Raw genomic sequence first — 13,870 nt, forward strand, 5'->3', positions numbered from 1 at the left:
AGAGCAAACTGCAAAGTTGCTAACTGCAGTGAAACACTGTGGATTCACACTGAACTACTTCCAATACTCCCTACATTTGGTAGTTCACAGAATACACATCATCTGGTAAAAACTCAGAAGCAATGAGGGTTAACTTCTCAGTAAGCATTTGCTTTTATTTGGAATTTTATGCTACAAAACCTGCAAAACCAACTGAGAACTTCTTAGCACTTAAACAGTTAACATAGTAACATTAAAATGCAGTTTTTCACAAAAAATTAGCTTATCAGCTATGAACATGAACCAAGTTCTCAAATTTTATATCAATTATAAATTCAGAGAACCATACCTGTTAAAGTGCACGTTTGACATTCAGCGTTAGAATAGATAAGGCACTTTAATTATTAAAAGAAAACTGTTATTAACAGGGTTAAACAACTTGACTAAAATAAATGGATAACTATTGCTCATCTGCATTGTAGATGATTATTTTTTCCTTCACCAGAACAATAATCTCTGCAGGGCAGGAACACTGAAAGAAATTATTGATCCCCCTCCAACATTTACTGAGTAAATACAAGCAACAACACCACAGGAACAAGCAGGGTTTTTTCTGTTCTGTTAATCATGGATGACAGCACCTCATGTCCCAGCTCAGGTTCTTACCAAGACAAAATTCCAACTCTATTGCAGGCTTTTAGGAAGATGACAAAATCCATACTCAGAATATTAATGTAGGAAAGTAACACTGCTCGTCTTCAGACATCAAGAGGCCCAATTTTAGAAGAGTCCTACATATCAAAACCCCATTATAAATTTCTAGGGAGATTATCACAGGCAGCAACGAGGCCAAAATAGAAACTGGATTCTGCAGTTTCTATAAACATAACATTGTTTTGTTTGTTGCATAAAGGGGTAAAGTGATGCAAAGGAACAGTTAACTCAGAAGAAAGTCTTTCTTCTGTAGCTGCAACAGTCCTTTTTGTTTACTTGTGTCAGGTGTCAAGTGTTACTTCATACACAAGTGAATTTGGAAAACTTATTTTAAAGCCCCCCAAAATACTTTAAGAATAATCATGGAAGTCACCTTGAAGAACAGAGTATTGACCATTTAGGACAAAATATAAAGGTGTAGATCCAAGTAACTCTTTGTCTTCCACTCAGTATTCCAATACTTATTGTTTATTGTGTCAAAACACAAAACCTATTCTGTTATTCACTTCTATGTTACAGGAAGCACTGCACAGGACCAGCATCAGAGAATAACACCGGTTCAGCACTCTGTGTTCTTTTTAACTTCTGTCTTCAGCACAACATCAATTTCCTCATAAATGGCTCTGAAAGAAGAGGAACAGGGTGACTCCTCCATCACAGTTGTTTCATTTTGACAGAATGTACCAACGAAATCCTGCCCAAGCATGAACTGCCAAGAGTTTACAGTGTTTCCCTAACAGAGTAGCATCACTTGCAGGATACCCAGCTTTCCATGGAAACAAAGAGCCAATCCTGCCATGTGTCTGTGATTATATATTTAATGAGATGCCTCTGAACATTGTCACTTTTGATGAAATAAGTTTGGGAACAGGACTACAGAATGCAAATGGCAAGCGTATCACGTGGCATGCAATTACTGCACTAGTTAGAAAAAGAAAAATCTCAACAAAGCTTTATTTATTATCTCAAATTTGATGGTTCTTTCAAAATAAGTTTTGGGTAGATGGCTCAAATTTTTTGCAATTTACTAGTAGAAAGGGGAGTTCTGCCATCCTTTTAGTTTCATATTAGTTTTCTGTCTGACTATTTAGCCCTCTGATAAGTCCTAGCATCCAATCCCTTTTGTAGCTTAATATTTAAATTGAAGATTTTCTTGATACACAACAGCAACACTCTTAATCACAATTGCTGTGAACAGGAAATACTTTGGTTACCTTGTTCCAGGAACTACCTATGTTGAAGAGTCAATCAGCTTCCTCCACCAGGACCCTTGCCATGTTTTATTCACCTTTCCCTATGACTGGACAGCATTACTCCACCATTTTTACAGATGCTCTTCAGTGAACACACTAGAGGAGTTTATTCCTTAATCGGTTATGCCAGAAATATTGAAAGAAAATGTACAGAATGCAGCCACTCTCATTTACATTAGCAATCCAGTTGGTCAGCTAACTCAGTCCAAATAGCGTGGTCTGTTTTCTCACTCAGAAAAAAAAGCCATCTCAGAAGACTTCTTGCCTTTGGCACCCAAGAAAAGTGTGTATTATCTATTCTAAAAGTTACTTACTCAGTGGGAGCCAAGGGATCAAATTCCATTATCTCGTAGTAATGAGACGATTGCGACTTGTTCTTTGATGCAGCTGAAGAATAAAGACAGGCAGATAAATTCAGATCTAAATGTAAGTGAAAAGCGTGTTTACTGCATGGTACTTTTTTATATCTTCCTGAAAGTAGCAGATTATCTCCTATTTATCTAGTTGCTGTAAATGCTAAAATGGACAGACGTGTCTAAGAGAAGCCACAAGCAATATGAGATCTTGTCAGTGTTTGTTGCTGCTCCTAGTCTTTAACAGCCTTTATTAAAGCCCTTAAGTTCTAACAAGAAAAATATATCTCCATGAAAGTTAAGTGGTTTGCAGTATTTATTACCTGCTGGTGATGGTCCATTTAATGATGTAGTATGTCCAGTCTGCACATTTACTGGATTCAGAGGCACTGGGCTTAAAAGAGTCGCCAACTAAGGACATCAAGCAAGACAGTGCATAAACAGATTGTTCTCTGAAAACTGGTTTGACTTAACTCATATAACTGCTGACTTATCTTTAGACTCTCAGACTATAGCAGGTAAATTCTAGGGTCAACAGTTATCAATCTAATTCATCTCCATTCCCTACACAAAGTTCAAAACACCTTTTAGCGTTATCTATAGCACATCTGTACAGTTTACTTCTGTGTAATTTGGTACGCTACACAGACTCAAAGACAGCAACATTCACAATACAGGTATCTGCTTTTATTTGCAGTTTAAAACAGGGAATACATACGTGTGTTTGGGGGCTGCCTCTCATCTTCTCTATTTCATACTGCCTGCCACAGAATAGCATTCAAATGCATAGCATTACCTCAAAGCCCCTTCATTTTCTTTGTATTCCTTCTGTCATGGGTGTTTTGTTTGCAGCATATGCCATTTGTCCTACACTGTATTTCCTTTAAGTGTTTGGGTTTTTTGCTTGTTTTGTTGTTGGTTTTGGCTTTTTAAAAAAAAATATTTTGTTTGACATAAGAAATACACCAGAGTAACATAATGGCAGCAGGAGATCTCAGCTTGTTTCACACGGCAACAGATTAAACAAATAATAGAGCAACTGCTTTCTGCGAAATCCCCCAAGACAGTGCTGGACTCAAGAAAAATATGCTTTCCTATTAGCATCTGTGGTATCAAAGAGGAAAGTTGGCCTGGTCACCAAATACAGAGTGTTCCCTGATATACGGGGAAGGGCCACAGAACACATCTCTGTATCCCATTTGGACAGCAGTCAGGGTAAATCCAAACCATTCTCATTTTGACAGCTGCCAGCAAAGAATGATTATCCTGGACATGAGTGTTACTCACATTGCTGTATGAGTGTCCAGCTGGGTTGGTTACACTATTGTTTTGTGTTTCAGTTGCAAATCTAGGAGAGAGTAATACATTGAAAGTAACTCAGAAATTATCAAAACTGTATATTCTGATTGTTACATTATTTTTGCTAGTCTGTCTTTACCTTATGTCACAACTAAGAGCAGCATGGGCAGGTTGGGCCAGAGTCCCATTCACATAATGGGTAGGGAACTACAAGGACAACTCTTCTATCTTAAATTCTTCTTATTGACCTGTACAATTCCTGTGTTTCTCCCTTTCACTGCAGCACTGGCAACACTCAAGCAGAAAGTCATATATATCTCAAGTATATTTTGACTGTTGAGATAAATTTATGTCTATGACTAAACAGAGCTGCAGGAGTACTGTATTTTTAAGCATGTTAAGCAATGTCTAGCACACAGGTAGTTTTCACTTGTTTTACTGGACTAACGCGTAAAAGCAGTAAATCTGTTCTCAGAGCTTGCTATAAACTCATTAGATGAATTGCAGAGTATTAATACCTCTGAAGATCTGTTATCTGTTACCATTTCTTGGTAAGAGATTACTCACAGGAATTGCTGAGCTTTTGTAGTAGTTGTTAAATCTAGCTGTGGATAAATTGATGGATGATGCCTGTTTTTATCTTCAGAGTGTGCAGATACGCAATCTGAAATTCAAAGCAATAATTAATGATCATTTAAACATTATTACGCAAATGTTAGTTACTTGTACTATGAACACTGACAGGGTAAAGTTTTGTTTGGAAGGCGTATAAAGAATCTGAAATGAATTGCTGTTTATCACATGAAAGAAAATTTTAATAACTCTTGAGAAGGTTTTAGATGCAATATATTTATCTCCTTAAAATATCAGAACAACATCAGTAGTGCTATACATGGCAGATACCATTTAAAACTCCTTTTGCTATTTCTAAAAGATTAAAATGGAATTATAGGCATTTATTCCTGGTGGACCATTCACACCTTAAACTTCAGTACATGGACTTCCCTAGAGCGGATGAAGGAGGAGCTTTGGCAAACAGTAATTCAGGGTACCAAAGGTAGGAGCTTTACTCACTCCTCTGACTAAGAAAGGAGTCTAAAGTTAGAGGAGATGTGTACCTTTCTCAAAGTGAACTGTTTCTAACACCAAGTGCCTCCTGAAAAAAAACTTAGGACATCAAGAGGGTATGAGAAAAGCATGTCTTCCAAGTCTACAGAACAAGCAACTACCAGACTGTTTTACAGGCTTCACTGTAATAGAAAACAGCATGTTCTGCTGTTCAAATTTACATAATGGGGAAAAAGGTAAACAAATTACAGGGAACCTTATACTACCTTACATTTTTTTTTTCCCTATCTACACACATCAATTCTCCTTTTAAGGAGATTTAAGGAACATCTTTAAAGTTAAGGAGTATCTCTCTTTTCTCTCTCACAAAGAACTTCTTGATTTCTCCACTAAGCTCCTTTAGGAAACCAGATTGCAAGGGAAACATGCGTTCATCACTTACTAAGGCCTGAAGGAGACACTGCAGAGTCAGTTTGCACCACTGCTGGCACAGGAGATGGAGAATCTATGGAGAGGTCAAGCAGATCACTTGAGGGAGCAGATGGCTGTTTCCTGTACAGCTTAACATTTGGAAAGGAATAAAGTTGTTTGAGTTTTTTTCGGTGCTTTGTTGTTGGGTGTTTTTTGTTAAAAAAAAGAACTTGTATAGTTTTAAACAAATTGCTATTTTCACAGAATATAACCTTTTAAAATCATTAATATTAAAGACTGGTAAGCATGAGAGAAGACCAGGATTTTTCTTTATTTTGGTGTGTGAAAGGTAGCTAATGAAACAAAAAATGTTTTCCAGAAAAGATCAGTTTCAGCAAGGTTGCTATCTCAAAAAAATAAGGAAAATTCTGAAGTAGGAAATAGAACAGATTCAATTCTAAAAAGCAAATCGTGAACTTGTTTAGATACAGGCTTGATAGCGATCTTCTGACTGGTCCTTGTAAAATTACTTTCATACTACTTATTTGTGTTATTGAGATTTGATACATACTTAGGAGATTGATTTCTTTTTTTTAGTCCTGTTTTGGATAGGAAAAGTTCAAAAATCACAGCAATGTTTCCTAAGACACAGAGAAGGGTTCCCTTTGTTTCTCCTGTGAATGTGTAAGAATTAAAAATGTAGCCAACCAACAACTTTAATAAAACCATATGCTTGAATCATACAGATTTGGTCACACCAGATTAAAAGTAAAAAAAAAAAATGATGCATTTTAAACTCGGAGACTCCTGAATAATATAAAAATGCACAGACTGCACCATTTGGACTATTAACTAATTCAACAGTGCATCCACCAAGTAAAAACATCCACCTACATAACCAGAATGTAGTAATAGTGGCTTTTCAAGGAAAACAAGATGATCTTCTACCTTTTTTAAATAATTGTCAGCTGTATTTCAGCATTCACAATGCAGTCGTTTTCATATTGAGTCCTAGATGACTACACAATTATGGCTTAGCAGAAGCTGAAACATGTGCAAAACTACTTTGGGCAACATAATTAACCATAATTATCAATCAATAAAGGATAGTCATTAAAGATTTGCTACAAGCCATTATTCACAATTCAGAAAAAGCTTTTAATCAGAAAAAAACCATCCGTAATAGTGAATTCTGATCGTGTAATAGTATTTCAGTCTGGAAATGCTTAACAGAGAATAAATGAAAAGAAACATTATGGTTCCTTATTTTGTAGATGGCAGACAATATTGCTTAGCTGTAGAAATAATAAACCAGCATTTGAATAGGCTCATTTTTCCTGACCAAGCTTCCATCTTAGATGACATTATTTGCTGCTTTACATACATGAATTTGCATGAGGTCCTGCAAGTGAGACTTTAGAAAAATTGGTTACGAGTAGTATCAGCCTGCTGTCTCCTGTACCTCTCTCAACTAGAGAATAAAATTCTGTGTATATCAAAAGTGTATTTTTCACAATGAACAGAAAAAGGAACGTTTACAGTCCTGCAGTTCACAAGTTCATCTGTAATTACTCACCTCCGTGCGTTCACGTTGTATTCTCTGATTCTCCAAAAAACGAACTCTGTTCCGAGAGAACCTGTTCAAGTTGCAGAGTTAAATGTTCATTCGGACATTTCTGCAATGTCATTCATAAGAATATGAAACCAGTTATAATCAAAGTTTGATAATCAAGACTCCAGAGGCACCCAACTACAGCTGCTTTTCTCTGGGGCACTTGTCTCTGCACTAGCCATTTGACTCGCTCTTCCCAGGGCTGTGGTCCTCTGATCCCCTGTACTAACACCAGTTGGTTTGTTCTTTTGGAGCCAACCATCCATTTCTTCCAAACCAAAACCAAGCACAGCTGACAATAGTTTGCCTCTGCTCATGCCAGACAGGTCACTACGAGCATGCCCTGTATCCAATCTGGCTCCTACCAGAAGACTCTTCTTAGTCCCAGGAAGTCGCCTGTCCTCAGGGGTCCCCACCTTCTCTCACACCATCTCAGGACAAACCACATGCCTATTCTGGTACACAGCCCTCATTAGTTCAGGCATTTGAAATAATTTTTTTAAAAAAGGAAACCAAAAAAATCCACCTCCGTAAATATTTATGTACTAGGAGTCACAACAGTGCTACACCGGGTCCAGAGGAGACCCAGCCAAGTGATATCCAGCATCCGTAAGGTCAAGCCATTTCAGAAGAGCCCTAAGTGGTACAGACGTGAGACTGCCTATAAAACTGCATTTGCTATTCGGGGTTACCATACTGGTGAGGCCCACAAGGATAGTATATATGCAGGGAAAAACAGAAGAAGAAAAACCTTTCCAACTGCAGAACGGAAAATACTTACCTGAAACACAAGAAGAACCGAAAAGTTGCTAGAGCCACTAGAGGGAGTCATTGTTACATACATGAGGCCAGTTTATTGCACAAGGGCGATTGCCCTGGATTTAATTTGGACTTTACATTAATAATCAGAAACAGAGAATGCAGCATGACTTGTCTTCAAACAATACACAGAGTATGAAACAGATGCAGCTAGTTAAAATCAGTTTGTCCTTTATACATCTCATTGTTCAGAGGAAGTTCCAAAGAACAAATCTGCAGTAAACATTAACCCAATACATTTTAACACTTATCAATTCTGAAGTGAGATGCATCTGCACCCAGGGAGACTCATTACATATAAACCATAATATTATAGTACTAAAACGCAGTAGTTTCTGTCCAGTTTCACAACGGCCAATTAATTGCTCCTTCAATCACGAGGTGAGTCTTTCATAAGGAATTTGTTGACTTTTACCCACAAGCTGCTATTCATAGTTTAAGAGGTTCTTGGCCTTGCCAATATTCATCAGTTGTAACAAAAACGTAAGCCCACATCTGACTTCAGTGGATTTACAGAAGCTGAACAGAATTCTATTCTTGCTTTAGTAAAATGAAAAACTTCCTAAAGCAAGAAGTGAGCACACAATTCTTTCAAGGCAGTTACTGTAAAATATACCAACGCTGCTGTACACATAAAATTTAAGTATAAATGAAAACCAAGTGTTGTCAGAGTTAGGACCAAAGTTTGTGCCATGACACTTAGAAGAATCAGGGATATTTTCAGTGCAGCATTCAGAAGAGGATTAAAAAGAAAAGATGACTAAAATTCTCTAAATCTGCTAAATTTAATCATGAACCATTGCACTTGATGCATAGTTTCTAGAACATTTCTGAGCCATGGAAGAGATCAAGTACTTGACATGGAAGGCTAGTTCCTATTAAACCAGAATACTCTCCATGAGTATACTCGTGATATTCTGCGGGATAATACCAGAATTTTGAGTTTAAAATTAATTTCAGTTTTGCTAGCATCTAGTCATGCTAATACACAGGATGTCAACGCAAGCACTGTGGTGCTTCCATGCGTGAAAGAAAGAAACATTTTCTGCTGTAAGACAAGTAGAACAGCGTGTTTCAATCCAGTTGAGAAAAGCAAGCAGCGCTCTCAAGCATGCAATGAGGCAGAATGCTATTCCATGGCTGATTTCTGCAGTAAAGCTGTCAAAGTTGTTTAGAAATAAGAACAAATGTTCTTTTTCCTGGAAGCATATACACTTAACAGAGATAAGGGCCATCACCAGTAGCAAAGCGTTTGTAGCAGATTGATGACAAATTCACTGTGCACCACCAAAAAGGAATGTCAAATTCCAAAGTGATTTTTGTTTGTGTGCCTCCATCTGATTTCCTGTCCATACTGTTAACTTGGTTTATCCCATTCTAATGGTTTTCTAACTGCCTTTATGAACTGTTTCTGAAGTGTTTAGGAGAGACAAACGCATAATTTCCTCTTTTTGTAATCATGTTTCTTTTCTGGATTTAAAGATAAAATCTGTCTCCTTGTGGAGGATCAACATTAGATGTAGGGACCATCTGTGTCCATTAAGTGCACTTACTCAGCTAGGATACCAAATGTGAGGAGAGGCCCTCTACTTACCTCTCATGTCCCAGAAGGACATTATTCAGATCTTCATTTACTTGTATTAACTCAACTATCACATCTTCATTCTCCACTGTCACCAGCAATTCCATGATCCTCTCCTGCATCATCCGACAGGTCTTATATAGTTTCTGCCCAAGGCAGGGGGGAAAAAGAAAAAAAGAATCATAACTGTGGTCTTCCAATTTGTCAGTTCTGGAGAAGAATGATAACAATTGAGCACTGCAGACTCACAGGTAACATTCCTTAATTTACACAAACCGCATGCATACCAAATGTGGCAAATAGCATAATTTTCATGTCTTTGATCTCTGCAAGGCAGGTTGACAACTCCTATCATCACAGGCAGCACTCCTACCCAATCCCTACCTCCTGACCCACCTTTATTTCTAAAGATATATCTGTCTCTAAAGTCTAAACTACAAATTGCAAAATAACGAAGACCCCTATGGGTGATGCACAGGAAATCTGATTTGATCCTGTTTGAAGCTGATTAAGCTCAGCAGGATTCTTCACAAGGATGTAATGAATGTGACCTTGTTCAACGTCTGCTTGCAGAAGAGACAATAGTAGTCTAAAGGACAGAAGTTCTCTGTGACACAGGTCTCTAGCTCTAACTATTCCTCTAAGTGGGGAAGTTTGGGTGGACTTAATCTATGCACTTTTTGAGAAAGTAACACAAACCTAGCAGAATCCACTTAGATGAAAATTATGAGAGTTTACTGAGCAGAATTTCACATTACTACCAGTTGAAATGGAAGATAGCTTATTTATATTCCTCTCCACTGCAGATTTTGCATGTTCAAAGAAGCAAATTCTTTAGCAACAGGAACTTCAACTCAGCCAACATTCCCCCCCCCCACTGTGCATTTGCAAATGCTGGCTGGCTCTGCTTAATGAAAAAAAAAAAAAGAGAGAGGGGGAATTGCTCTATTTGCACACGGCTATTCAGAAATTGCTCTGGTATTATTTTCAAAGTGATCTTATTTTTCCTCAAAAAACATATACTTCACATAAATAAATGATTTTATTTATCTAAAAAGAAATTTTGCACTCCTTTGCCAAATCCGCATAAAGACTACAGTACTGTACCTTTCAGTACTGTATCATCACAGACCAGGATAAAACACACAAAAATGTGTTCAGTTTAATGTCTGTAAATTTAAAGTCTCCAGCTCCACACTTTATTGCCTGATCTGCATTTAAAAAAAAAAAGTGTATTTCTTACAACTCCATTATACAGGCAGATTAGCTCCTTTGTAAATATCAATATTCAATAGAGAAGGAAATTGAGACGCTCATTTCAAGCATGGATTTGCTAGGCTTTGCTCCTACCCACAATGATGCATGCACTCTTATGTTCTGAAAACTAGAGTTTTATAATGATATACCAGCTGGTATAACAATCATCAGTGATTCCAATGAATTTGTGCTGATTCTTATCAGCTGATGACCTGGACCCAAATTCCTCCATGTCCACTAAGTATGTCTACTTGCTATCCAGTACGAAAGTTTGTTACTCTTCTTGACTGATACTGAGCTTTAGCTGTTCTTTAACTACTGTTACTGGTCAGCAGAATATTTCAAGTGAGATCTGCAGTCTTAAACCTTGTCCAAAACAGGGTGGAGAAAGGGAGAAGCCTAGCCACTTAATGAAGCTACAGAACTGAAAAAAGTTGCACTGACAGAGTTTACCCTGTTACAGTTTTGATTAAGACACTCCAGATAAATCACAAGGCCTGAAACTAATGTCTCCAACTCACTCAAAGCCTAAACAAGCAGCTCTTTTAATAAAGGACTTTGTTCTCTGACAACAAAAGCCTAATCCAAGCAATCCAGGTAGAGCCACAAACAAAAGGGAACATTAAACACTGTTAAAGGAACAGGCTAGCCATGCTTGATGATTTACACCACTCAGCGCACAGGGGAAAAGAACAGAAAGAACAACAGTGAAATCAACATAGAAGGAATGAGTTTTTAGTTAACTCTCCCACAAATAGGAACTCCACACCCTGTCCTCAAACTTTTGCCAACAACTTTATTACTGGGAGTGTCATTAAGAATCCACTGGTTTACTGTGGGCAACCTCATCTGTGCGCCCACATGCAGAAGGGCCATAGGAGACAGGAAATGAAAGACATACTTTTCCTGTTTTGCAACCAGAAACACTTACCTTGTCATGGACTGGATAGAGGTGGCCAAGTATATTAAACCAGTGTATTCTACCTGGACTTTCTTTCACTGGCTGGTTAACTCATCAAGGCCTATTTGCCCCTCGGCAACCGCCCTGGTGGCAGTAGTGCCACAGAAATAAAGGCCTGTGCACGGAACAGCCACAGATGAGCTGCTTAGGTGGTGTCCATTGCTGGAACAACCTACGCTCAATCCTTTAGTGCAGGCAAAGCAAGCCCTCTGCAATTTATTGCAACAGCTATTTGCCAGTGTTTAAAGTTTACTCTGCTCAGACCCTTGCTTCACAGGCCCTTCCTCCTTGGTCTTGTAGCTCTACAAACCTCTACAAAAGAGACTGTTGGAGATGTGAGGAATTTCCAGGGGAGCAAAAGCCACTGAGAGAGTGCATCCGTCTCCTATCCGGCTCCCCCAGACCAGCAGCACTGCCTGTCATTAAAGATGAGACAGTAGCAAACTGCTGCGCTCTGTCCGTAACTCACCTCCAGTCATGAACCAAACCATAACCAGACACAGCTGAACAGCACAACCTTGAAGGCAAACCAACAGCACCCAATGAGGGATCCTTGCAAAGGAAAAACTCTCCACTGCACACCAAAGGCTTGCAAAAATTAAATCAGTTCTCCAACATGTTTAATGCTGACAAACTAACAAAAATGCTTCTTCATCATGGAAGTTTGAAGGTTAAATTTAGAGACAGAAGGATATGATAAAAGCATTTTAAATTCTTGCAGACAACATGAAACAGAAAAATGTCCATTGACATATATCACTTTTGAAATGCTAAAGTAATACTGCATTTTTAGTTTCTAAAATAGAAAATACAGCATGAGCAAGTAGAACATCACAGAAAGAAGGCGGCCTGCATGTTCACTGTGAAATCTGAACTGGACTACTGCAATAAACTTCCTTCAGGCTACACTTTAAGAGCACGTGGATTCATCTATAGCACAGCAAGTTCCCAATCTTTGAGGTCACGCACATAAAACCAACCCTTCATACTCTTAACTGGCCTTCAGCGTGCCTTTAAGGTACTGGTAATAATGAAGAGAGCACTGAAAACTCCAGGACGGATATGAGAGAGAGACTGTGTCATCATCTATTTTCCCACAAGGCAACTGCGTTCAACTGGAATGTTCTCAGGGCTGTTTGACAGAACATGCTTAAACAGAGAACGCTCCATTATGAAATTCCTTTGCCCTTGGAATTCCCTAGAGCTTAAATTTGCATTGCAAGTTGTATTGTCCTTTCCTGTCTACCTAGATGTCAGGGAAAGGTGAAAGAGACAAGACAGAAGCTGAGAAAACCAGAGATAGATGTTGGAAGAAAGGATACAATGTATTTTAAAATCAACTTCGACCAAGTGAAACCAATATGCCCTACCAATGAATTATCGCATACCTGTAAAAGATTCATATCATCCGGATTTTCAGAGCCAGGAACATTTTCTTTTAATATTGATGACATGACTCTCACATTCATTTTTGCCATATCCAGTTCACTGTACAGTTTCCCAATCTGTTGAGTTCAATGGGACAGAATTATTGTGTAGGTGAAGAGAGCGAGCAGAATAATTCTTACCTCTAATATATACTTTCTTCCCCATTAGGTATAATATGGGCCTAAAGCATTACTTTACTCTGGTGACATGCCATGAAAATGAATGAAATTAGTTCAGCTTTTATATGTGCAATCAAACTGAGATCCAAGTCTGATAGTACTACTTGTTTTCCTTAGTGAATCCCTCTCACTAATCTTACTATTACTCTTCTTAGTTACCTACAGGCCGAGCAGGAATGGAAGTAAACTGTCCTCTCCTTCCTGCTTTTTAGAATAATTTCTTCACACAATCCTTATGAAAAAGTAAGTTTTGCTTTCTCACTTATCTTTAAAGTAAGTTTTATCAATTTGTATGCTCGAGTAAATTACTCCACTTCCTGGCTGGGGTACAACTTGGCATTTATTGAACTCTCTTCTGCCTACTTTGCTTTGGCACATCACCATATAAACCATCTTCACGAGAACAAGCCTAAAACCATGAATATAGAGCTATGCCACTTGAACTGATGGTCCCTTCCAGTGGTCTCTGCACCCACGTTGTTGAAATCACACATTAACAGGATATTTCAAGCGGACCTGCCCTCCTCTAAACCTCTAGTACTGCACCTGCTCAGGAGTCAACAATAATGTTGGGCCTGTGGGAAGAGGCAGTAAAGAACGTTTCGCAGGATTAGCAGAAGATGGTGATGACTTTGTAGAAGGCTGAGATGAAGTCTGCAGAAAGACAAGAGAGCAGAGTTTGGCTTTAACAAAAGAATTGAAGCAGACATCCAGATGAGAGGGCTACAAAACATCTTTGTCAGGCTAGACAACTGGACATCAGGTTTCTCATAATCCAAGCTCCCATGGAACTTGCTGAGCAAGGTCTACAAGAATAAATCCAATTGCTATTTTGTAACAGAATGAGGCATTCAGATATCTTTTAAATGGGTTTGCAAGTAAATTCCATCCCAGGATAAAGTGGGAATGACTAAGAACAGGCTAGTTCCTTGAGCTCTTAAGCCACCTAAGAGCC

At 38.4% G+C, this 13,870-nt stretch overlaps 1 protein-coding gene across 17 annotated transcripts in view; it reads right to left on the bottom strand.

Annotated features, from left to right (window-relative positions):
• Positions 1–129: 129 nt before the first annotated feature.
• TOM1L1 (target of myb1 like 1 membrane trafficking protein) overlaps positions 130–13,870 on the bottom strand; it is a 158,880-nt gene continuing 145,139 nt past the window's right edge. For all 17 annotated transcript variants that reach the window (XM_074847047.1, XM_074847055.1, XM_074847046.1 and 14 more), the window contains 10 exons: positions 13,462–13,569; positions 12,697–12,813; positions 9,103–9,236; positions 6,654–6,714; positions 5,109–5,226; positions 4,166–4,262; positions 3,587–3,647; positions 2,623–2,710; positions 2,261–2,333; positions 130–1,316 (listed from right to left, as the gene is read on the bottom strand). In XM_074847047.1, the coding sequence (XP_074703148.1) occupies positions 1,253–1,316; positions 2,261–2,333; positions 2,623–2,710; positions 3,587–3,647; positions 4,166–4,262; positions 5,109–5,226; positions 6,654–6,714; positions 9,103–9,236; positions 12,697–12,813; positions 13,462–13,569 (921 nt within the window). In that variant the 3' untranslated portion in view covers positions 130–1,252. The remainder of the gene's footprint in view (positions 1,317–2,260; positions 2,334–2,622; positions 2,711–3,586; positions 3,648–4,165; positions 4,263–5,108; positions 5,227–6,653; positions 6,715–9,102; positions 9,237–12,696; positions 12,814–13,461; positions 13,570–13,870) is intronic.

Source organism: Strix aluco, chromosome 21, assembly GCF_031877795.1.
Source record: "Strix aluco isolate bStrAlu1 chromosome 21, bStrAlu1.hap1, whole genome shotgun sequence".
In the NCBI taxonomy this organism is placed as follows: Eukaryota; Metazoa; Chordata; class Aves; order Strigiformes; family Strigidae; genus Strix; species Strix aluco.